At 52.0% G+C, this 23,501-nt stretch overlaps 2 protein-coding genes, 1 long non-coding RNA gene and 1 pseudogene across 3 annotated transcripts; 2 read left to right on the forward strand and 2 right to left on the reverse strand.

The window, feature by feature from the left end:
• Positions 1–7,186: 7,186 nt before the first annotated feature.
• LOC101770627 lies at positions 7,187–8,978 on the forward strand. Its single transcript, XR_001164562.2, has 5 exons — positions 7,187–7,502; positions 7,601–7,648; positions 7,761–7,858; positions 8,021–8,220; positions 8,729–8,978. It is a non-coding gene; the product is annotated as an uncharacterized LOC101770627 (long non-coding RNA).
• A 3,200-nt stretch (positions 8,979–12,178) lies between these two features.
• On the reverse strand, positions 12,179–12,856 carry LOC111257973 (annotated as a pseudogene).
• A 1-nt stretch (position 12,857) lies between these two features.
• On the reverse strand, positions 12,858–16,447 carry LOC101766449 (glutamate-rich WD repeat-containing protein 1; the record flags this gene model as incomplete). Its single annotated transcript, XM_022828576.1, has 13 exons — positions 16,349–16,447; positions 16,185–16,238; positions 15,893–15,999; positions 15,720–15,798; positions 15,058–15,231; positions 14,835–14,933; positions 14,501–14,669; positions 14,248–14,351; positions 14,022–14,161; positions 13,862–13,934; positions 13,294–13,406; positions 13,083–13,200; positions 12,858–12,929 (listed from the first exon to the last, which is right to left on the reverse strand). Coding segments are annotated over exons 1-13 (1,353 nt in total), but the record flags the coding sequence as incomplete, so codon positions are not given.
• A 1,052-nt stretch (positions 16,448–17,499) lies between these two features.
• On the forward strand, positions 17,500–18,627 carry LOC101771030. Its single transcript, XM_004977407.3, has 4 exons — positions 17,500–17,674; positions 17,777–17,824; positions 17,937–18,034; positions 18,196–18,627. The coding sequence occupies exons 1-4, from the start codon at positions 17,505–17,507 to the stop codon at positions 18,240–18,242; spliced, it is 363 nt and encodes a 120-aa protein (XP_004977464.2). The 5' UTR covers positions 17,500–17,504; the 3' UTR covers positions 18,243–18,627.
• The last annotated feature ends 4,874 nt before the right edge of the window (positions 18,628–23,501 follow it).

Genomic DNA, 23,501 nt, shown 5'->3' on the forward strand with positions numbered 1-23,501 from the left:
CGCATTGAGAAAGTTAAGGAGATTGCAAGAACTTGCGTGCATCCAATATTACCGCAGAATGTCACATTTGACATTAAATAGTAAAATAATTTAATTACTTATGTTGTAATAACTAGTTCTTGTGTAGGGGTGATATTGACAAAACTATTATTTTGGTTGCTAGTACACTCTGCTTGCTCAAAATATTAATATGATAAATAGATTTATCATAATTTCTATGGAGCCAGTGGACCATCCGTGGAGGAAGCTAGGTAGATTGCCTGAACTTGCCGGCGTACAATGCTCCTGCAGAATGTCATGTTTTATGTTAAAGACTAAAAAACTCCATAAGTACAAGTGAAGGTTTCCTATTAATTATACTAGCAAAATATGCCCGTGCGTTGCAACAGGAGGAAAAAAGTCTAGCATCCAACTGTTGCTATTCGCAAGTTATCTTGTTTTGATGATACTCAGCTGTCATTTGTTGAGCGTGGAGTCACCGCCACTAGCTAAGCACAACTGCTATCGTTGATTGTCATGACCCTGCCACCACTTTTGCTCACTCGGCTTTCGCCTTGCTCAGCCGTCCGCATGAGCTGCATTGCATTTTGTAGATGCTTCGATCAAGCGTGGCATCGCTTCACCGTGGAGGATATGGTCCATCTCTTTTAACATCTAATTTTGAGAAATATCCAATATAGAGCTCTCGCTCAAATTCTCAATTATTTGCACATTAAGTTCGAGTTCTCTAGAAAATCTTTTGGTTCCTATTTTTTATCTATGGAAAGATCCTTGAACTACAAAATATTTTTTTAGTCTTTTGATTAGTTTTATTGCTACTTAATTCTCTTCTTATTCATTTGTATCTAATTTTTATAGTCAAATTTACTTCACAATTTAAATTATTTTGGGCCAAAACACGAAGCACATCTAAGAGGCGATCGTGCCAAGCACCATCCCTACCTCTCTCTTGATTTTTTTCTCTGCTCCTTCATCATTCAAATAGGCAAGCGGCAGCTGCAAAGCACCCACGCCTAGTATTGGTATAGTACTCGTGAATAGATCTATAGCCAGGGTTAGATCTGCAAAAGAGGCTTGGGTTGGATCTGTTTGTGAGAACCTAGTCTACACGGGGGGTTATCTATAAAAGATCCAAGGCAACAAGAAACGAACCAAGATTAGCTAGTTCCTTCAGGGCCTCAATGCAAAAGCGGATGGCTTCTTCTTCCTTAAGCCTGCGGTGGCTCTGGCCGGCCAAATTGGCGGCGCTCCGGCGAGCGAGTGGCCCCGGCGAGGTGTGGTAGATGCTCGCGACGTCCTGGCGAAGTTCCTTAGGGAGTTGTGTGCTCCGACGGGCTTGGCATAAGGCGAATTGCACGGTCACCGATGTCGCACGGTGGATGGTAGCGGCTCAGCCTTTAGCGGCTGGCGGCGCTCCGGCGTGGGACGCGGGGGCGAGCGGGTGAGGTAGCGGTGGGCGAGGACGGCAGGAGCACGGGGCTAGGGGGAAGGGCGCGGCTAGTGTGGCGGAACCGCCCAACTTAAGCTGGTTTAAGTGCGCCTAATCGCTGTCGGAGCAGCAATTATCCGAAACGCACCTAAAACAGCATAAGTCCGGTAGTCCGTCGAGTGTCCCTAGGACTCCTCGAAAGATCCACGGCGTGTTTCATCACCATACATCAGGATAATATCCGCGATGGGATAATATCAACAAATATTACATTTTTACATACGTAATTAAGAGGTACGAGTTATTACAAGACTTCAAGTTGAAACAAACTTAGTGATGCAGAGTTAGACAAGCTCTAAGATTAAACATAAGTAGTTTAGGAGAAGATGCGTCGATAATGGTTTTTCTAGAGTATTGAGAGACTCAGGTCAATACTCTAGGTCTTTGGGGTCTCCTCCTCGGTAGCTTCCTGGATAGCTTCTGAAAGATAACCACAAGGGGAAAAACCCTGAGTACGGGGTACTCAGCAAGTCTTACCCGACTAACCAATATAATAGTTTTTCTTTGGAATGCATGTCAGCCTTTGGGTGTGCTTGGTTGACACGATTTTTGCCGAAAAAGCTTACTATGAGTGAGGCCTTAGTTTTATCTTTTAGTTTAGTTAAGTTGTTACCTAACCATTCTAGATGATAACAGAAATAAAACAATCATAACTGTTAATTCATACAGTACTTGGCAACAGGAGATTTTATATCACATGAGTTATACTACGATGCTCAACAGTGATCAAGCGCATTCATAACCGAGAATTGCGGCGATCCGGATCAATTTACATCCTGCAGGAGAGCACTCCGATCACCAGCACTATACGACTGTCCAGGTCGTACTAACAACCTCTCGATTAGTAAAGTCAATGATTAGGAATACAACTACCCGGACCCAGGGATGCACCCCCACATGGGACCCCACGTCTGGCCTGATCCCCATGTGAGTTTCAGGCTACACCCCTGCCAATCTCCAGCACGTCAAATGCGGGTACGAAGCATTCCTGATCATAGAATTTACTAATCTACTGGGCTTTACTGGTCCCATACCCAATAAGTGATCAGATGTTATCACTTGATCAGCGGTTAAGACAACGATCGGGCCTTAACCAGATTAATCTAGCAGACAGAACTATATCTTTAGCTTCTGTCCGGTTCCATGTTCCAAACTATCTTTCATAAGCAACCTATATGACTTAAGTGTTTGCCTTAAGGTTGGTAAACCAAGTATGTAAGCAAGTAAGCAATTCTAGACTTGGGTAGTTTCTAAGATTTGAACAAGTGGCAAAGATGTCCCTAATTCAAGGCATGATCATACACAAGAATAGCTTTCATCAAACTCCTAGACTTAGTGCATACAATAACCAAATAACCTATAACTAGTCACATGAAATAACGACTCCAAAATAGATAGGTATAAATGCACCGGGGCTTGCCTTGATCGTTAAAAAGATTAGCAGACGCCGACGGATTCGCTTCACAGGGGACAAATTCAAACACCTCCTCGGACTCCAAAGGTCCTTCTGAAAATTCCCAATAATCCTCTTCTGGCGCTTCTGGATCTACGGTACAATATATGCAGGGGTTAGAATGCAAACTTTTTAAATAACAGACTATACAACTTTCCTTCATGATAAAGTTGCAAGCCAACAAGGACTATACGACTTATCACGAATAAGTTGTAAGTCAACACACAAAAGAAATCTAAAAGGATTAACCTATATTTTTATTTTTCTTATTTAACCCTTCCTATAGCTTTTTCTTTTATTTTTAGGAAAAATGGTAATTATTTTCTAACTTGAAATTCTGATTTCCTATGAGTTAAGAATTATTTGTGATTAATAAAGTGTTATCCATATTTTATACATTTTATAAATATTAAGTATTTATTTCATTACCTCAAAAGGAAGGCATTAAATAAATACCTAAATTTTTATTATTTTCCTAGGGTGTAAAAATTTTAATGCATAAGGGAAAATAAAACAAGCCTAACAAAATTGGTTTCACTAATTTTGGACACTCCTACAAATTTCTGTGATTAAAATGGTGCAAAACGAATTTAAATGGATTAATTTACTAAAGAAATCTAACTTTTCCCGAAATTCCCCTGGAAAAACTTTTCTCACTCACCCCCGCGTTACCCTCTCTCACGAAACACTGGACCCCACGACGCGGACCCCACCTCTCCTATACACTCTACCCGCCGGCCCTACTCCTCCCTCCGACGGGCTCTGTGGGCCGATTTTTCTTTTTCTCTCTCTTTTGGCGGCCCAGCTCCGGCCCATCGGCCTTCTTTCTTTTTCTTTTTCTTTTTCTCTGCGAACCCCGGTCAGCTCCACTGGGCCTTTGGCCTTTTTCTCCGATTCCCGCCGACCACACTCTGCCACGGGCCTCCAAGTGCCGGCCCAATCGGCGACTGCGCCGTTCCGGCCTCCTCCCGCTCAGTTGATCCGCGCTCTACTGGGCCTCTACGACGCGCCGCGGCCCAGCCACCGCTTGCGTCGCACCGGCCTGCTTTCCCCCTTCCTCCTCTGACGTGCGGACCCAAGCGCCTAGCGCTTTCTTCTTCCTCCCGCCAAGAGCGCCTGTGATAGGGGGCGGCACGGCTCGCCGGCCGGCGCCCTCCCGGCGGCGGGACCAGGTGACAACACCAACCCTAGACCTACACGTCCTTGTGCGCGGCAACAGCTTCCCCGGAGATGGCCGGAGCCATCCCCTCCACGGCGACGGGCGGCGACTCCCTCGGCCGGTCGCGACTACTCACGACGACGGCACAAACTACTCGAACAACTACTCTTACACCATCCTAGGACCCTAAGGACTCGCCTACGACTACTTAAGAAGGAAGGGGAACAGCGCAAGGTAGGGCTCACCGTGAGCGGGCGGCGCGGCGATGGCGGACAGAAGCGGCGGTGGTTCAAGGCGTGACGGCGAAGAAGCTGGGCAACAAGTTGGTAGGGCTACTGGTGGGGTGTAGGCGGAGGTGTGGACGGAAGGAATCGACGGGAGCGGCGGCGTGGAGGTGGAATTTTGCTTGGCGGCGGTGTCTGGCAGAAGAGGCACGGGCGGCGGTAAAAAGAGCGGCGGTGAAACGGCGGCGCGGGAGCGGTAGATATTCAAGCATTTACCTCTCGCATGGCTGCCACCGTGGTCTACCCCTAGGCTTGCATGGTGAGGAGGTGGCCTAGCTTAGCGGCGCTGGCGGACGACCGACGACGGCGGCGGCGACACGTCTGATGCTCAGTCACCGCCCGTGATCTTCAGAGCTTCTCCGCGGTTAATTCTCAATCCGACGGTGCTCAGATGCTTTAACCAAAGTGGCAGATAAACTCGAGCTCTTTAACTTTTATTTTGATTTCGGCTCGAGATAAGCATCGAATTGGCTTGAATTTGGATTTGTTTTCTTGGGTTCCTCTGAATTTCGACTGAAACCATTATTCAGTTTCGTCAGGCGTTGACAGTGCCATGGAGCTCATTTGATGACTCGATTTAGTGGTCTAAATCTTCTGCCCTCAGTCCAATTTCTTCTCAAACGTGTTCTATAACCTCCCAAGTTTCCATTTTGCCTAAGAACACCTACCCTTCTTGATCTACATTGCCCTGAATCCGAGCTCAAAGTTAACCCTATGCTGTCAAGTTTCAGACTTAGCTGTATTTCAGAGTGTCAGTTAACTGTGATAATGTGCTGACTTTGGGCTTGAATTTGAATTCCTTCCTATTACTGATCCTGGCCAACAACACCCAAATCTTGTAGTCCAAGGTTTATACTTCAATATAGTGTAGTTGTCCTGGTGCACTTATTTGAAAATTTTTCCAGAAATCAATTTCCAAAATCAACTCTGAGGCTGTTTTCTCTGAATTCCTGTTTTCGGATGGTGAACAGTAAACTGAGTTTTTCTTTTTCTTTCTTTGATTCTTCTGAGGTATTTAGCACTATTTCAATTCCAAATTTTTGATCCTTCAGTTCCAATCACTCTTACACTTGTATTCCACATTTTTGACAAATTTTTCTGAATTTCAAATTTGAAATTCAAATTTCGGTCAAAATTTGGCCGAATTTGGTCTTTTTGCTATTTTTCTTCTTTTTCTTTTGAATTTCTTTCTGAATTCTTCAGGGTCACTATTTGACTTCAAATGGCACTTATTACAGCTAGTGGCACGGGTGACGGCGGGCGGCGGGGGGTGCAGCACGGGGTCTTGGGCACCTGGGTGATCCCTTTATAGGGCGCGGGGGCGGCCCGGATGCCCTGGCGCGAACGCTGAAGGCCTGGCGGCGGCGGCGCACGGTCGGGCTTGGCCTGGGAGCCGCGGCAACGGCCCCTGATGACAGGTGGGACCCACAATGCATTAATAGTACCTATTATTAAACATCAGGCCCACCTCTCTTTGATAGAAGTTGGACCAAACAAAAAAAGTGGGCAGAAGCGTTCCTCACTTTAATAATAGATAGGTATATAGATATAGATTAACTGTCGTGTAGATCGTAGGGCTCGGCAATTAAACTAGTGTTCTCATGTTGTTCATGCGTTGACTAATGTTTTCAACACTCAAATACTAAGACAGACTTATTTCTAATCATGTTGTTATGATGAGAAGCTTAGTGGAATCTTGCTATGCCAACCATGGAGCTCTGATGCAATTCGCCTTCACCCCCTTCTCCGTTTGTTAGATTTATTCATTCGTGTGCTCTGCTATAATTCTTGGATAATTCAGTGAAGGGTGACATGGCCCAACAAGGTGGCAGAGCTTGGACTTGAGAGGCAGAACTCGGTCTTTAAAGATAAGGAAAGAAAACATAGACTCTTAAAACTTCACTTCATCGCCCAAGTAAGTTAAAAAGGCAAAAAATTATTATGACCTTGAAATTCTCTAATTAAATCTAATTATGTAATCATAACTTAGTTTAAATAATAATTTCACATTATTATTGGACTTAAAAACACAATAAAACAAGGCCTAAAAAATTTAAGCATAATAGACAATATCATAAGAATGAATAAAACGTAAGACAAGCACTTAAGATAATTAAGCCCAAAACTTATCTCAATTTGACCCATAAGACAAATACATCCCACACTTTATCGAACTCTAATATTCTTTTAATGATCTGGTCGACATCAACTTTTTCTAGAAATGGACAATATTAGTACAATTTTACGGTGAAATATTAACCACATGTCTCGTAAACTTCACTTATTAAACGACTCCACGTTACTGCTGGGCAAAAATGAAGAAGAATAATAATATTTGTGGACACATCAATAAATGTTCATCAGAATGACAAATATAAACCACACTAATTCAATTAGAGACATGACCGTCCTAATGAACATGCACAGCCCAACGCTTACATAAAAGAAAAAAAAACATAATTTTTCGTAATAATATTTGTGGAAGATGAATAAACGTTCGTCAGAATAACAAATATAAAATTATTTCAATTGTTAACATTATTTAGAGACATAGTTAATTCGGCCGATGATGGATTAACGCACGGCCCAACGCTTACTTCCCAAGCTGGGCCGATTCCAGCATGGCTCGTTAACGCCGCACGCGTACCCGTCTGGGCTCCAAGCTCAACCACCTGGGCCTGGATTTGGGCCTTCATCTGGTTGGTGTGGGAAACACTTGGCAAGTTTGGTTGGGCTTGGTTTATAGCCGAGATTGGTTTGGGCCAACTTGGATCGGGTCTTAATGGTTTGCACTCGAGGCCTTGACCGTCGACTTCCTTCAGTCCACCGCTCGCCTCGACCCCTCTCGCCTCTCCTCCCACACTAGGCCACCACGCCGCCGCCACCATGGGGCTCGCCGTCGTTGCGCCCCCGTCCGGCTGTCCACGGATCCGCTAGGACCAGATGCCGCTCTCCATGTCTCGCTGGCTGCCCAGCTTTCTGGCGCCCCGCCCAACCACCCCGACGGCCCGACGTGCAACAGCAGTGGCAAGACTCCAGCAAGGCGGCGAGCAACCAGACCTTCGGCGAAGCGGCTCCGCACCTAGGGCCCCTCCGAGACTGGCGTCATCCAGGCGGGTACCATCTTATCCCTCTCTCTCAATTTCTCAAATCTTCTGTTGGTGAACTGCGGGTTTGACTATCAATTGCTAACCTTCTTCCCTCCCTCTGTTCAGTGAACTGCAGATCCGTGTATCTAGGTCGATTTGGCTCTTCTTCTGTTGGTAGGGAAACCCTACCTTGCTCCAGTCTTTCAATCAAGATGTGGTCCTTCATTTTCTTGTGCAATTCAGAGAAAAATAGGATCTGATAGCATTTTCTTGTGGTAAATTGCAGGCTACTTTTCAGATTGTCCTATAACAATTTCACTACAGCTGGATATATGTCGTTATCTGAATATGTGGAGCAAAGCGCGCCAATCGGCCTAGTACATGGTGCCAAATTAGTTCTTGCACTTGCCCTTTCAGTTTGGAACGTTCTTGCACTGGTTTTATGGATATATTGATTGATTGCTAAATTTTCAGTCCTGCTTGTAACTTGTGAAAAGGTTGCCCTGTTTGTGAACTTATCCTTTTCCTTCTTCTGTGTGTTTTCAGTTGGCTACTGGACCAAACCATGCACTGAATCTTTTGCTGATCAGTAGGCGGCAATACAGGCCATGGGTGCCCCTGATTGACGACTAGTCATGGACATCTCTCACAAAACATTTGACTAACGCTGTTATAACATTTACATTTATATTACTATTTTTCAGATTTCCTTGAATGGATCTTGGAGGATAGACTGTAAAGAAAAGGTGAAAACAGAGAGTCGAAAACCATATACTTGTATTGTAGTTGTGCTACTACTAGTTCACCATTGGCTTTAATCTAGTAATGCCATTGGAAAACAACTAGATCGTGCATTTTGCAAGCTAGTAGGATACTGGCTGTGATTTATCTGGTAGCATACATACTGTAATGTTTGGTACTTTCATTGCACAGTGCCACACATATAATACAATTCGTATCATATATAGAGAACTGAAACCATTTGCTGTCAAAGAGTGCTACCCGCTCTTTTTATGTCGTCGTTTACAATCCTACACTCTTATGCCCTGTACGCTCATGCATCTTGGGTGTAATGTAGCTACTTGGATGAAGCGGTCGCATGTGAAAAACGCTTAAATGACTACACATATTGTTACTGCATCATTGCATCATTTTGATCTACTGAATCTCAGGACTGCTATTTGTTTTGGATTGAAAATGCAACCGTTTATCGGAGTTGTCATGGTCTAATTTTTTCTGCATACTATTGTGCAGATGGATTAATCTGTGGCTCCAAGTGCTGATCTGAAGCTGAAGATGCTCTGCAGTGGAATAAGTTTGCTAGTAGAGAAAGGAGTTAAATGTTTGTAAAACTGTGTGTCATGTGTATTCTGAGAGATGCATTGTTCTCACCGGCTGGACAAGAAAGTAGTCTGAACGATTTCTGTATGCAGGCAGTAACAGTATTTAAGACTTTTTGAATTTTCAGGCTACTGCTTGGTGTCAGTAAACCTAATCTTCTGAAGCTTTTGTACAAACCAACCTACTAGACTGGGGGGAAGTGGGGAGCAGCGTTGCTGACCATGTAGTAATCTTCGCCAACTTCGCTTGGCGTGGGAGGTAGCCGCAGTAGTTCATGTGCGCCTTTGTCCTTGAAGAAGCGGCTCAGGGCAAGTAGCTGATCATCGCTCAGACCCGGCGCCGGTTGCACGACCATGCTCTTCGGCTTCCCGCTGTTGATCCACTCTTCGATCACGGAGGTCGCATCCTTCCTGGTTTCAACAACCCTGACATCCCGTGGGCTTGGCTTTTGCAACCAGTCCAAGAACTCCTCCCCCAAACGTGCGGCCTGGTTCACCGTCACAAGCTGCGCCACCGCGGGTGCTATCTTGGACCCGAACGGGACTCCGCAGACCTCAGCCATAGTGCCAACAACCTCTGCTAGAGGTCCAACCCTCTCAATATGCTGTCGGCCAATGCTGATGGCGCTCCTCGCCATCCCGCCCAGGCTCTTGGCGCTCAGATGGGGCATCAACTGGCTGCTACGCCTGGGACCTGCGGCTTGAACAACAGGTGAAGCGGGATTGAACCACCAGATCACGATCTCCCGGCAAGAGGCGCTGCTGGCGAGAACGTCCACCTCCACAACCTTGACTGTTGGCAAAGCTGTTTCCAGAAGATCGACTGCAACTGTGACGGCCTGGTAAATCTGCTTTGCTCCGGACATGACCAGGAAGGTAATGTTACAGGCATACGTAGGATCGAACGCGAGCAGCTGGCCAGAGGAAGAGGGGAGGCACATCTCGCGGGGAACATCGAACAACAGCTCCCAATCCCCCTCCTGGAGGTACCAAGTCCTCACCGAACCACCAGCAGATCGGAGGAGACAGATCCTCCCGTTGGTGTAGGCCATGGATTGCCCCGTAACACGGGCCTCGTCGTCCTCCAGACCCAACTCGTCGGCCTCCGCCCCATGGACAGGAAACGGAACCAACCTTGCAGTATCGGCGTTCGGATCGAAGAGGAGCACCAGCCCGTGCTCCTCATCCATGAAGACGTGCTGCCTCATGGTGTCCTGGCACAGCACGCCATCCGGCTTGAAGGTTGGCGGCAGCTCCTCCTCCTTCCAGATGCCCCAGTGGTCTTCGTCGTCGCCGGAAGGCGCGTGGAAACGCCGGGGACGCACCTCCTTGGTCGTCCAGGAAGACGACGACGAGCAGTAGACGAGCGCGCGCAGGTGCGCCCGCCTGGGCGCCGGCGCCGCCGAGGAGGAAGAGGACGACGCGCCCGCGCGCTGGTCCGCTCGCCTGGACGCTGCCGCCGGGGAGGACGAGGACGAGGAATCCTCTGCTCCAAGTAGGGTGATCAGGTAGTGCCCGCCGCCTCTGGGGCCAGGGACAATCCCGATGCCACCAAGCAGCGCCGCCTCCAGGACGCCGTGCTCGGCGAGGTGCTCCGGGATCGGTGGAACCAGGTCCACCGAGCCGCTTCCGGGGCGGCAGACGAGCAGGCGTGGAGGGCTGCTGGGACGCCCTTGCTCCTCCGACTCGGACCACACGGCCACGAGGATGTTGCTCTCCCCGTCGGTGCACAGGACGCGCCCGACGACGTCTTCAGCATGGTCGCCAGCGGCGAGCAGCGCCCGGGCCCGGCTGATGGAGAGCTCGGAGAGCTTCGGCGGCTTGGCGCATTTGACGGCGTAGTGGATGCCGGCCGGGAACTTCTCGGCATCAACGAACTGGGGCGTCCGATGGAGCAGCGCCCACGCGCGGTCCTTGAGCGCCGCGGCGCCGGCGCCGGCGAGGGGAGACCCCATGCGGCCTCGGTCGGATTGGTGGGTGGGGGTGGCCCGGTGGTGGTGGGGGTGGTGTGGTCGGTGGCCGAGGGGGTTTAGGGGGAGGGAATGGGGTTGGGGGCACTCGACGTCGTATAAGAAGAAGGGAGGGGAGGGGAGGGGAGGGGAGACAGCCTGGACATGGGATCCTCGTTTGAATCCCCGAGTGTGATTCTGTTATTGCCAGGTCACAGGGTGGGCCCCCCCCCCGCTTCCACGGATGCATGCCTAGCGGCGGCGGCCCGGATGAACGCGCCTCCCAGAGAAGGTTCTAGACGCGGACGCTCGATCGAGTGAGCACGTCGCGGAGGCCCAAGGAGAAGGAGGCCAGCCGATCCCCGAGCTCGAGGACGCCAATGGCCGCCGCCGACCTTTGGATGCAACGTACGTTGTCAGCTCGTCGAGCACGTGGTACGAAGCATTGCATCGAGGCGCCTGGCCGTTCACCGTTGCCATCAAACCACGACGGCACGGCGGTGAGCACGGATTAATATTGGAGCCCAGCGGCGAGCGAGTCGGTCGCTGGCGGTGAGCACGCCCGCCGAGTACACGGCGAGCGAGTCGGTCGCCGGTGGTGGCTGGAGTCGCTTCCTGCACATAACAGAGAAAATGAAAAAACTGCTTTCTCAGGGCATAAAAATGAAACAGCAGCTTCAGTCCTTCAAGGTTTTTCTTAACAGTCAGGTTTTTCTCAGGGCATAAAAATGAAACACCCGTTGACGTTGAGGAACAGGAAGATGCGGAGGGCTGATCACCTTGAAGTCGTCCTCAAGAGAACGCAACGCTTGATGTACCTCTGGAAATCGAACTTGCTGCCAGGGGCAAGAAAGATGGCCGGACAGCTGGCCGGAATCTGCGTCCGTAACCTAAATGTACACGTGTGTTTGAGAGGCCCGTTGCCCGGCTGACGTTGCTGGCCGTGCCAACAGCAAGTACTCTTGGAGCCGGCGGCAGTGAGCACGTCCGCCCAGTACACGGCTCCAGCATGTCGTCCAAATATAACGAACTCTGCATGCGCCTGCCACCTCGGCGAGGCCGTTAATCCGTCATCATTGCCTAGCGCTGCACCACCGGCACGGCGGCCTCGCTCGGGGCTGCGCGCCAGCCGGGCGGCGACGTCCACGCTGCACGCCCGCACCGGACGTGCTGGCCGGGCCGCAACACTGTCATCCACCGCGCCACGAGCACCGATCTTTCCCCGTCGCCCGCGAGCTCGTGTGTTGTCGATGACGGCAGTGCACGGTCACACGGGTGGTCACAGCCGAGCATATTACATGTAAGCAGAGTAATAATGGCATGAAAAGTCACATATTACTGGTAAGCAGAGTAATAATGGCATGTCATCATCATGATATGGTTCGTATGTGTTCATATCCACACGTAATTAAGATCACACTCGCACAAATCACAGATTCACAGCGCGGGCATGGCGGCGGGCTCCTTCTCCTCCTGCTGGCAGAGGAACGGCGCGTCGGCGTTGGCGTCGCTGCAGTAGAGGCAGGGGTGCTGCTCGAACCCCTTCTCGCGCAGCACCTCCCTGGCCCGGGTCACCACCTCCCGGTTGCTCACCGGCGCCGGGTGCACCGCCAGCACGGCCTGCACCGCGCTGCTGAACGCGCCGCACGCCTTGCTGCCCCCCTCCCCCGCCGCCTCGTCGTCGTCGTCGTCCCCCGGCACGTCCGCGGACGTCTCGTCCGTCTGGCACCCGCTCAGCAGGATCCCGCCGTCGGGGCTCGGCGCGCTGTCGTGGTGGCGCGGGTGGTGGAACTTGTCGCTGGCGTCAGCGCCGAAGAGCGCGAGGAGGTGGTCAGCGACGTGGTGGGACGCGCCGACACCCGAGGCGCCGGAGAGGTAGCCGACGACGGCGGCGTACGGGAGGAAGCGGGCGCGGGCAGAAGCAGCTGGTGGTGCACGGCTGTCGACGGCGAGGTCCCCTGGTCGATGAGTCCGCCGCTGTGGCCAGAGTCGGACACCATGGTGAAGGTCGCGCCCTGCGGCACACTGTCCACGAGCTGCCGGAAATCCACGTCCGTGATGAGGTTGAAGTCGCAGGGCACGATGGCCTCGTCCGTCAATTGCTGTTGATACGATCATTGAGGGTATCTGTGGGTGCCAATGCAGTTCTTTCAAATCTCTCTGGCCCTGCTCATACAAACAGTCAGGGTCATGTATTTCACTCTTTACAAGCAATAGAACTGTGCAGGAAAAATGATGCAGCCACCAACGGTGAGGCCATAAGTCGGTTAATTTCTAACGCCATCATGATAAAATGAGAGAAAAATTTAATAGTAGTACCTGATGAACAAAGAGAAGTTGTGGGGGTAAATCTTCAGGTGCATTTGCCTGCTCTTTCATCTTCGCTCTGAACTCAGCTTCCTCTTCTGCATCTCTTTCCAATGAAAGGTCCCAAATTCTAAATCCAGACAATTCATGAGAGGTGTCAGCAAATACTGGGAAAACATTTTGGCAATCCAGTGGATCTAAAACAGGGAGGAGGGAGTGTTACGTGAGTTGATGATCTTCGGATGTTACAGCTAATGATGATGCTTCATGTGGACTCCACTCGATAGATGTAATTGCTTTCTTGTGGTACTCAAAATGTGCTACCAACGAGTCCTCCTACCAGTACAATAGAGAGCATAAAGAAAAAAGATTCACAAGCAATAGTGAAGTACATAACCACAATTACTATCATCAATACAAATAGCCGAATATGTCAAGATAAACTGGGCAACATGACAAGGGTACTACACCACGGTAACCAGCTGCACTGATTTGTGCAAAGTGCACTATTTACATACTAGCAATGATGCAAATATCTACTGTAGGCTATCTATTTCAAAAATCTAGTAGCAAAAACGTAGCTTATAGATTTTGATCTATTAGATGGTTTATTCATTTTCTAATATCTTCGGAACACCCAATCATGTGTAATTTTCTTTCCACATATTGCACAGAGGCAAACAGGGCCCAATTTAGAGCAAATTATAGAAACACAAATTAAGGAAAATGTCAAGTTGGTTACACCGAAACTCACAAGCATAGAAAATTCTGATATATCAAGGAGGAAATACCTGAATTGATCTAAGATCACGAACTGAGAAACTGCCATCATCACACCCTGAAGCTATCATGCAGCTAGCAAGCCTGATAATGCAAGTCAGAACATGTGTAAAATACTATGCAGCAGAAGTTATAGTACTCATAAGGTTAAGAGTTTTCCAGTGGATATACCTATTCCATGAGATAACATTAACATCGGTTTTATGAGCCTTGACAGACATACGAGGTTTCTTCCCTGTACGTATATCCCATATCGCTATTGTACCATCCACAGAACAAGAGGCAAATATGTCGGCTTCCGTGGGACTCCACTGCAAGGATATACTTATATTAGTTGAGACAATCACATTCAAGGAAACATATGAATAGGTACATGATGCATCATTCAGTGGCATGCCTGAAGATCTTCAACACTTGCAGAGTGTCCAACAAATGGATTTGGATCTACATTCCAGTTGGTTGGAGTTGGCTCCCACAGGTGAATGCACTTATTGCAGTCACCTGCATAGAAAAATCATCAAGTCATTCCATCAAAATATCTATACACGAAATTAAATGGTACCAATAATCTATGGACATGGAATAGAGAGAACCACATCAAAACATTTTAGATGACAAACATTGTGAAATGGACAAGATCATGTACACACCGGAAACAAGTCTTCCAGCAACAAGCGGACTCCAATCAATTGCATATCCCTCATCTTTATGGCCACTAAATACTTTCACAGGTAAGTGTTTGTGGATTATGTCATCTTCTTTGGGTGCAGGTGCCCCTGACTCAGCTAAAGAATTAAGGAAGGAGCTCAAGTCCCACACCTGCATATTTAGCAACCGGCAATGCACAAAAAAAGTCAAAATAGTGCATTCTGTTTCTGGACAGGTTTTCAAAAAGAAATACAATGCATATAGAATAGATGACAGGTTTAGATTGCCATTGATCACAATAACTGAAAAAGAAGTGTGAGGTAAGAACTGAATTACCTGAACATGACCAGTATCACCCCATGTAGCACATATATGTGGTTTTTGAGTCATTGAGCGTATCCGATTTACACAACCCGCATGGGCCACTTTTTTTAGCTGGTACATTGAAATGCAGCAACAGAACACATCACAAACTGTGTATCAGCATTACTTGCTAGATAATGAAAAACCTTGATTTTTGTGGCATAGTTTAGAATTATGATCTTGATTAGAAACATACATGTAAGATGGGCTTTGTATCCTCATTAATTTCTTCATCTTCTTCATCGCTGCTGCTGTCACTATCCACATCAGTGTCACCATCAACTGCTGAAGGTGGTATAGGTTCCCGCTTCTTCCCACTTATGTTAGAAAGCTTGAAAATGCCAATATAATTCCATGGAGCCTTCTCAGCCTGAAGAACAGTTTAGCTCCAAACTCAGAGAGACAAAACTAATGTTTAATGATTATTTGCATTTCCACCAATCTTTTGACATCCTTTAAGCTGAAATGTCCAGAGGAAGACCAATTCATTCATAAAAGTTCTAATGATCCAAATTCGCGCATTCGCAATCAATTACAATTTGTAGTAAGAATCAGGGTATAAATGCCCATAAGTTTCTGGCACGTTTTTTCTCTTTCGAGCTTAGAATCAGCAATGGCACACTTTTCAAATATAAAAAAACTTAATAAGAACACAAATACAAACATGCAACACCATAGCATGTTCCGCTGACATTTTCTGCAAAATTAAAATTAAACTATAGAAGAACAGGTGCAATAGTACAAATTAATATTCCTGTAGAAACGATAATTTAGAAAAGTAAAAAAAAAACTATGTGAAAGACATGAAGTCAAGAAGTAAAAATGTCTAGGTTTTGAAGTTGTAAAGAGTAACGCAACCTGTGTTCCAGCAACACCATAGAATGTATGGGGGAACTCTGATCGGACGAGTCCAAGTTGATCGCGCACAACATCAAAACTGCAACGGAAGGTTATTCATTGAGAATGGATCACATATTGGCCTTAACTTACACCCAAATAAAGAAACAATGCCCTATGCGGGGAAACATTACCTCAAGCAAGACCAGCCAATGCTAAACCCTCGGAGATAATTGTAAGCCTCAGGATCAAACTGGAGCTCCTCCCCATCTTCCAGTGCATCTACACCCGGTTGCCAGACCTAAGACGAAGCACTAATTAAGGGTATAGCTCGCACACTGAAACAATATGCATCATCTTAGAAAAGGAACAAACTTAAAAAAAAAAACTTCAAAGCACAAAGGCGATTCATTAGGCGTAGCTTTTCGAGCAAACATCACTATTCCGGCTGTGTGAAAAAAAAAGGATAGGAAATTTCTTCCTCACCTTGGCCGGACCAGAGGCAACCACAGGATTAGATGACGATGAAGCTTCAACTTTCTTCATCCCAGAAATACAGAAGAATTAGGCAAGTGAAGCAAAGAACATACTGAAACAGCTGAAGAAACAAGCATCAATTGGAGCTCCAGAAATAGTATCTTGTATGGTACCTTGGTCTTCTTGGATTTAGCCTTCTTGGCCTTCTTGATGGTGCGACCCATGAGTGAAAGAAATCAATAAACTATTGCAGGACAGAGCGCCGCAGAGGTGGGAGAAATCAATAGACTTGAGAGGCAGAACTCGGTCTTTAAAGATAAGGAAAGAAAACATAAACTCTTAAAACTTAACTTCATCGCCCAAGTAAGTTAAAAAGGCAAAAAAATATTATGACCTTGAAATTCTCTAATTAAATCTAATTATGTAATCATAACTTAGTTTAAATAATAATTTCACATTATTATTGGACTTAAAAACACAATAAAACAAGGCCTAAAAAATTTAAGCATAATAGACAATATCATAAGAATGAATAAAACATAAGACAAACACTTAAGATAATCAAGCCCAGAACTTATCTCAATTTGGCCCATAAGACAAATACATCCCACACTTTATCGAACTCTAATATTCTTTTAATGATCTAGTCCACATTAACTTTTTCAAGAAATGGACAATATTAGTACAATTTTACAGTGAAATATTAACCACATGTCTCGTAAACTTCATTTATTAAACAACTCCACATTACTGCTGGGAAAAAATGAAGAAGAATAATAATATTTGTGGACACATGAATAAATGTTCATCAGAATGACAAATATAAACCACACTAATTCAATTAGAGACATGACCGTCCTAATGAATGCACAGCCCAACGTTTACCTAAAAGAAAAAAAACATAATTTTTCATAATAATATTCGTGGACAGATGGATAAATGTTCGTCAGAATAACAAATATAAAATTATTTCAATTATTGAAATTATTTAGAGACATAGTTAATTCGGCCGATGATGGATTAACGCACGGCCCAACGCTTACTTAAAAGGAAAAAGAACCCTAATTTTTCGCTGGGATACAGCAACTTCCCAAGCTGGGCCGATTCCAGCATGGCTCGTTAACGCCGCACGCGTACCCGTCTGGGCTCCAAGCTCAACCACCTGGGCCTGGATTTGGGCCTTCATCTGGTTGGTGTGGGAAACAGTTGGCAAGTTTGGTTGGGCTTGGTTTATAGCCGAGATTGGTTTGGGCCAACTTGGATCGGGTCTTAATGGTTTGAACTCGAGGCCTTGACCGTGTGACTTCCTTCGGCGAAGCGGGCAACCATATGCCTCTCTCCATGGCTCGCTGGCTGCCCAGCTTTCTGGCGCTCCGCCCAACCACCCCGACGGCCCGACGTGCAACAGCAGTGGCAAGACTCCAGCAAGGCGGCGAGCAACCAGACCTTCGGCGAAGCGGCTCCGCACCTAGGGCCCCTCCGAGACTGGCGTCATCCAGGCGGGTACCATCTTATCCCTCTCTCTCAATTTCTCAAATCTTCTGTTGGTGAACTGGGGGTTTGACTATCAATTGCTAACCTTCTTCCCTCCCTCTGTTCAGTGAACTGCAGATCCGTGTATCTAGGTCGATTTGGCTCTTCTTCTGTTGGTAGGGAAACCCTACCTTGCTCCAGTCTTTCAATCAAGATGTGGTCCTTCATTTTCTTGTGCAATTCAGAGAAAAATAGGATTTGATAGCATTTTCTTGTGGTAAATTGCAGGCTACTTTTCAGATTGTCTTATAACAATTTCACTACAGCTGGATATATGTCGTTATCTGAATATGTGGAGCAAAGCGCGCCAATCGGCCTAGTACATGGTGCCAAATTAGTTCTTGCACTTGCCTTTCAGTTTGGAACGTTCTTGCACTGGTTTTATGGATATATTGATTGATTGCTAAATTTTCAGTCCTGTTTGTAACTTGTGGAAAGGTTGTCCTGTTTGTGAACTTATCCTTTTCTTTCTTCTGTGTGTTTTCAGTTGGCTACTGGACCAAACCATGCACTGAATCTTTTGCTGATCAGTAGGTGGCAATACAGGCCATGGGTGCCCCTGATTGACGACTAGTCATGGACATCTCTCACAAAATCTTTGACTAACGCTGTTATAACATTTACACTTATATTACTATTTTTCAGATTTCCTTGAATGGGTCTTGGAGGATAGACTGTAAAGAAAAGGTGAAAACAGAGAGTCGAAAACCATATACTTGTATTGTAGTTGTGCTACCACTAGTTCACCATTGGCTTTAATCTAGTAATGCCATAGGAAAACAACTAGATCTTGCATTTTGCAAGCTAGTAGGATACTGGCCGTGATTTATCTGGTAGCATACATACTGTAATGTTTGGTACTTTCATTGCACAGTGCCACACACATAATACAATCGTATCATATATAGAGAACTGAAACCATTTGCTGTCAAAGAGTGCTACCTGCTCATGCATCTTGGGTGTAATGTAGCTACTTGGATGAAGCGGTCGCATGTGAAAAATGCTTAAATGACTACACATATTGTTACTGCATCATTGCATCATTTTGATCCACTGAATCTCAGGACTGCTATGTGTTTTGGATTGAAAATACAACCGTTTTCTCTCTCCTTTGTTATTTTACATCATTGTTCCCTTCGGTCGTACATGTACGATAAGGTTGCTGCGTCGATAATGCAATGAATATTTATCTGAGTTGTCATGGTCTAAGCCGTCGGGATTAAGCGGGCGGCCCAGTCTGTTAAGGCCCGCTCAACCCGCGTATAAAACCCCCCGCCCCTAAGTCCCAAACCCTACCTTCCTCACCCTGGCTGTCCTCCGTTCCGCCGCCGCTTCTCCCGCGACACTACCTCCCCCGCGCCCCTCCGTGCCTCCCCCTGCCCCCGTTCCCTCACGCCGTCCGCCGCCTCCCGCCGGCCGCACAGCCCCTCGCGTGAATCTGCAGGACGGCGTGGATCTGCAGGCGGTTGGCCCTGTCCCCACGCGCGGTCGCGCCCTCCGTGGCTCGGGCCGCCCGACCCCTCGGGTGGATCTGCAGGCCGGCGCGGCGCGGCGCGGATCTGCAGGCGGCCGTCACCGTCCCCTCGCGCGGTCGCGCCCTCCGTGGCTCGGGCCGCCCGACCCCTCGGGTGGATCTGCAGGCCGGCGCGGCGCGGATCTGCAGGCAGCCGGCCCCGTCCCCTCGCGCGGTCGTGCCATCCGCGGCTCGGGCCGCCCGATCCCTCAGGTGGATCTGCAGGCCGGCGCGGCGCGGTGCGGATCTGCAGGCGGCCGGCCCCGTCCCCTCGCGCGGTCGCGCCCTCCGCGGCTCGGGCCGCCCGACCCCTCAGCTGGATCTGCAGGCCGGCGCGGCGCGGCGCGGATCTGCAGGCGGCCGGCCCCGTCCCCTCGCGCGGTCGCGCCCTCCGCGGCTCGGGCCGCCCGACCCCTTGGGTAGATCTGCAGGCCGGCGCGGCACGGATCTGCAGGCAACCCCGCCCCGTCCCCTCGCGCGGTCGCGCCCTCCGCGGCTCGGGCCGCCCGACCCCTCGAGTTGATCTGCAGGCCGGCGCGGCGCGGCACGGATCTGCAGGCGGCCGGCCCCATCCTGTCGCGCTGTCGCGCCCTCCGCGGCTCGGGCCGCCCGATCCCTCAGGTGGATCTGCAGGCCGGCGCGGCACGGTGCGTATCTGCAGGCGGCCGGCCCCGTCCCCTCGCGCGGTCGCGCCCTCCGCGGCTCGGGCCGCTCGACCCCTCAGCTGGATCTGCAGGCCGGCGCGGCGCGGCGCGGATCTGCAGGTGGCCGGCCCCGTCCCCTCGCGCGGTCGCGCCCTCCGCGGCTCGGGCCGCCCGACCCCTTGGGTAGATCTGCAGGCCGGCGCGGCACGGATCTACAGGCGGCCCCGCCCCGTCCCCTCGCGCGGTCGCGCCCTCCGCGGCTCGGGCCGCCCGACCCCTCGAGTTGATCTGCAGGCCGGCGCGGCGCGGCACGGATCTGCAGGCGGCCGGCCCCGTCCTGTCGCGCTGTCGCGCCCTCCGCGGCCCGAGCCGCCCGACCCCTCGGGTGGATCTGCAGGCCGGCGCGGTGCGGATCTGCAGGCGGCCGGCTCCGTCCCCTCGCGCGATCGTGCCATCCGTGGCTTGGGCCGCCTGATCCCTCGGGTGGATGTGCAGGCCGGCGTGGCGCGGTGCGGATCTGTAGGCGGCCGGCCCCGTCCCCTCGCGCGGTCACGCTCTCCGCGGCTCGGGCCGCCCGACCCCTCAGCTGGATCTGCAGCCGGCGCGTGCGCGCGATCTGCAGCGCCGCCCTGTCCCTTCGCGCGGTCGCACCCTCCGCGCTCGGGCCGCCCAACCCTTGGGTAGATCGGTAGATATGCAGGCCGGCGCGGCGCGGCGCGGATCTGCAGGCGGCCGGCCCCGTCCCCCTCGCGCGGTCGCGCCCTCCGCGGCTCGGGCCGCCCGACCCCTCCAGTGGATCTGCAGGCCGGCGCGGCGCGGCACGGATCTGCAGGCGGCCGTCCCCGTCCCCTCGCGCGGTCGCGCCCTCCGCGGCTCGGGCCGCCCGACCCCTCGGGTGGATCTGCAGGCCTGCGCGGATCTGCAGGCGGCCGGCCCCGTCTCGTCACGCAGTCGCGCCCTCCGCGTCTCGAGCCGCCCGACCCCTCGGGTGGATCTGCAGGCCGGCGCGGCGTGGATCTGCAGGCGGCCAGCCCCGTCCCCTCGCGCGGTCGCGCCCTCCGCGGCTCGGGCCGCCCGACCCCTCGGGTGGATCTGCAGGTCGGCGCGGCGCGGCGCGGATCTGCAGGCGGTCGGCCCCGTCCGCTCGCGCGGTCGGCCCCGTCCTCTCGCGCGGTCGCGCCCTCCGGGGCTCGGGCCGCCCGACCCCTCGGGTGGATCTGCCGGCCGGCGCGGCGTGGCGCGGCGCGGATCTGCAGGCGGCCGGCCCCGTCCCCTCGCGTGGTCGCGCCCTCCGCGGCTCGGGCCGCCCGAGCCCTCGGGGGGATATGCAGGCCGGCGCGGCGCGGCACGGATCTGTAGGCGGTCGTCCCCGTCCCCTCGCGTGGTCGCGCCCTCTGCGGCTCAGGCCGTCCGACCCCTCAGGTGGATCTGCAGGGCGGCGCGGCCCGGCGCGGCGCGGATCTGGAGGCGGCCGGCCCCATCCCCTCGCGCGGTCGCGCCCTCCGCGGCTCGAGCCGCCCGACCCCTCGGGTGGATCTGCAGGCCGGCGCGGCGCGTCGCAGATCTGCAGGCGGCCGGTCCCGTCCCCTCGCGCGGTTGCGCCCTCCGCGGCTCGGTCCGCCCGACCCCTCGGGTGGATCTGCAGGCCGGCGCGGTGCGGCGCGGATCTGCAGGTGGCCGGCCCTGTCGCCTCGCGCGGTCGCGCCCTCCGCGGCTCGGGCCGCCCGACCCCTCTGGTGGATCTGCAAGCGGCCGTCCCTGTCCCCTCGCGCGGTCGCGTCCTCCGCGGCTTGGGCCGCCCGACCCCTCGGGTGGATCTGCAGGCCGGCGCGGCGTGGCGCGGCGCGGATCTGCAGGCGGCTGGCCCCGTCCCCTCGCGTGGTCGCGCCCTCCGCGGCTCGAGCCGCCCGACCCCTCGGGTGGATTTGCAAATCGGTGTGGTGCGGCGCGGATCTGCAGGCGGGCGGCCCCGTCCTCTCGCGTGGTCGCGCCCTCCGCGGCTTGGGCCGCCTGACCCCTCGGGGGGATCTGCAGGCCGGCGCGGCGCAGAGCCTCCCCTCGTTGAACCTCATACCGCAGCGCCTTGCAGCTTCCTCTACATCCGCCGCGGCCAGATCGCCGCGGGGCGTCGCGGGTGCCTCCATGCCTAGATTGCCACCGTCGTCTTTAGCGTCCGGGAATGCGACGCACCTCGCTGTTGCCGTGCCCGGCCTGAAGAGGAGGATCAGGTCGTGCTCGAGGTCGATGAACAGCAGCTGGGAGCCGTCGTTACGTGCGACGACGGTGTGCGCCTCGAACGTCAGCCACTCCTGCCCGCCCGTGACCTCTAACAACTTCCAGTCTGCCTCGTCATTCGACAGTTCCTCAAAGTGGCGCGGAAGCTGGGCGGCCATGTCCGTGGCTGTCCAGGATGATGAAGAGGATGTGAAACATATCATGCGGTGGTGCACAATCGACGATGAAGAGGAGGAGGGGCGCGACGCCGAATCGCTCTGAAGTTGTGCCACCACGTAGTGGCTGCCGGTGGCGGGGAGGATCCCGGTGCAGTCTTGGAGCCCGAACTGTAGGACGACGAGCCCCGCAGGGACCCTAGGCACCTGGCGCGCCCTGCGGCTCCCGGTAAGGTAGACGAGAAGGTGTCCGCTGTCGGGCCCTCCCCGTGCCGATAGCACAAAGAGCAACAGGTTTCCCTCTCTGACGGTGCACTCCACGCGGCTCTCGTGGTCGCCTAGGGGAATCAACGTGCAGCTGAGGAGGAGGGTGGGGAGCCCCGATGGGGTGGCGTGGAGGACAGCGTAGTCAGCGTCCAACGCTAGTAGGTCTTGACGGTCGACGAGCTTGGGATTTCTCTCGAGAACAGCCCACGCGCGAGCGCGACGGTAAGGTCCGGCTGCGCGAGACGCGGCCCTGACGGCGGCGGCGGTGAGGCTTGGTCGCGAATCCGACATAGGGTCGGTCGCGACCTGAGCGTGGGGGGTGGGTTTCGGTAGTGAGGGGGTGGTCGGCGAGGGAGAGACGGAGGAGGGGGTTTAGGGGGTGCGAGGAACGGCGGTGCCTGCGCAGGTGGCCGTTAGGTTGGTTATATTAAAAAAAGGAGGGAAAAAAGGGGAGGGGAAGGGGAAGGGGAGGATCGGACAGCTGGCTGGAATCTACGTCCGTAACCTAAATGTACACGTGTGTTTGAGAGGCCCGTTGCCCGGCTGACGTTGCTGGTCAGCCGTGCCAACAGCAAGTAATCTTGGAGCCGGCAGCAGTGAGCACGTCGCCCAGTACACGGCTCCAGCATGTCGTCCAATATAACGAACTCTGCATGCGCCTGCCACCTCGGCGAGGCCGTTAATCCGTCATCATTGCCTAGCGCTGCACCACCGGCACGGCGGCCTCGCTCGGGGCTGCGCGCCAGCCGGGCGGCGACGTCCATGCTGCACGCCCGCACCGGACGTGCTGGCCGGGCCGCAACACTGTCATCCACCGCGCCACGAGTACCCGATCTTTCCCCGTCGGCGGCGAGCTCGTGTTGTCGATGACGGCAGTGCCGAGGCGGTGAGCATGGAGCACGGGTGGTCACACGTGGTGCCAGTTGGGCTGAGAAGCGTGCGTGGCCGGATCCACTTGTGCTCGAACACGGCCGCCGTC

Source organism: Setaria italica, chromosome VII, assembly GCF_000263155.2.
Source record: "Setaria italica strain Yugu1 chromosome VII, Setaria_italica_v2.0, whole genome shotgun sequence".
Lineage (NCBI taxonomy): Eukaryota > Viridiplantae > Streptophyta > Magnoliopsida > Poales > Poaceae > Setaria > Setaria italica.

What these genes read in the sequence shown, in the direction of transcription:
- LOC101771030 (XM_004977407.3), top strand. Translation starts at nt 17,505, where the DNA reads ATGCCTCTCTCCATGGCTCGCTGGCTGCCCAGCTTTCTGGCGCTCCGC. An exon ending in CCGAGACTGGCGTCATCCAG is followed by an intron (nt 17,675 to 17,776) that starts GCGGGTACCATC and finishes CCCTCTGTTCAG; the next exon opens with TGAACTGCAGATCCGTGTAT. An exon ending in GCCAATCGGCCTAGTACATG is followed by an intron (nt 18,035 to 18,195) that starts GTGCCAAATTAG and finishes GTGTGTTTTCAG; the next exon opens with TTGGCTACTGGACCAAACCA.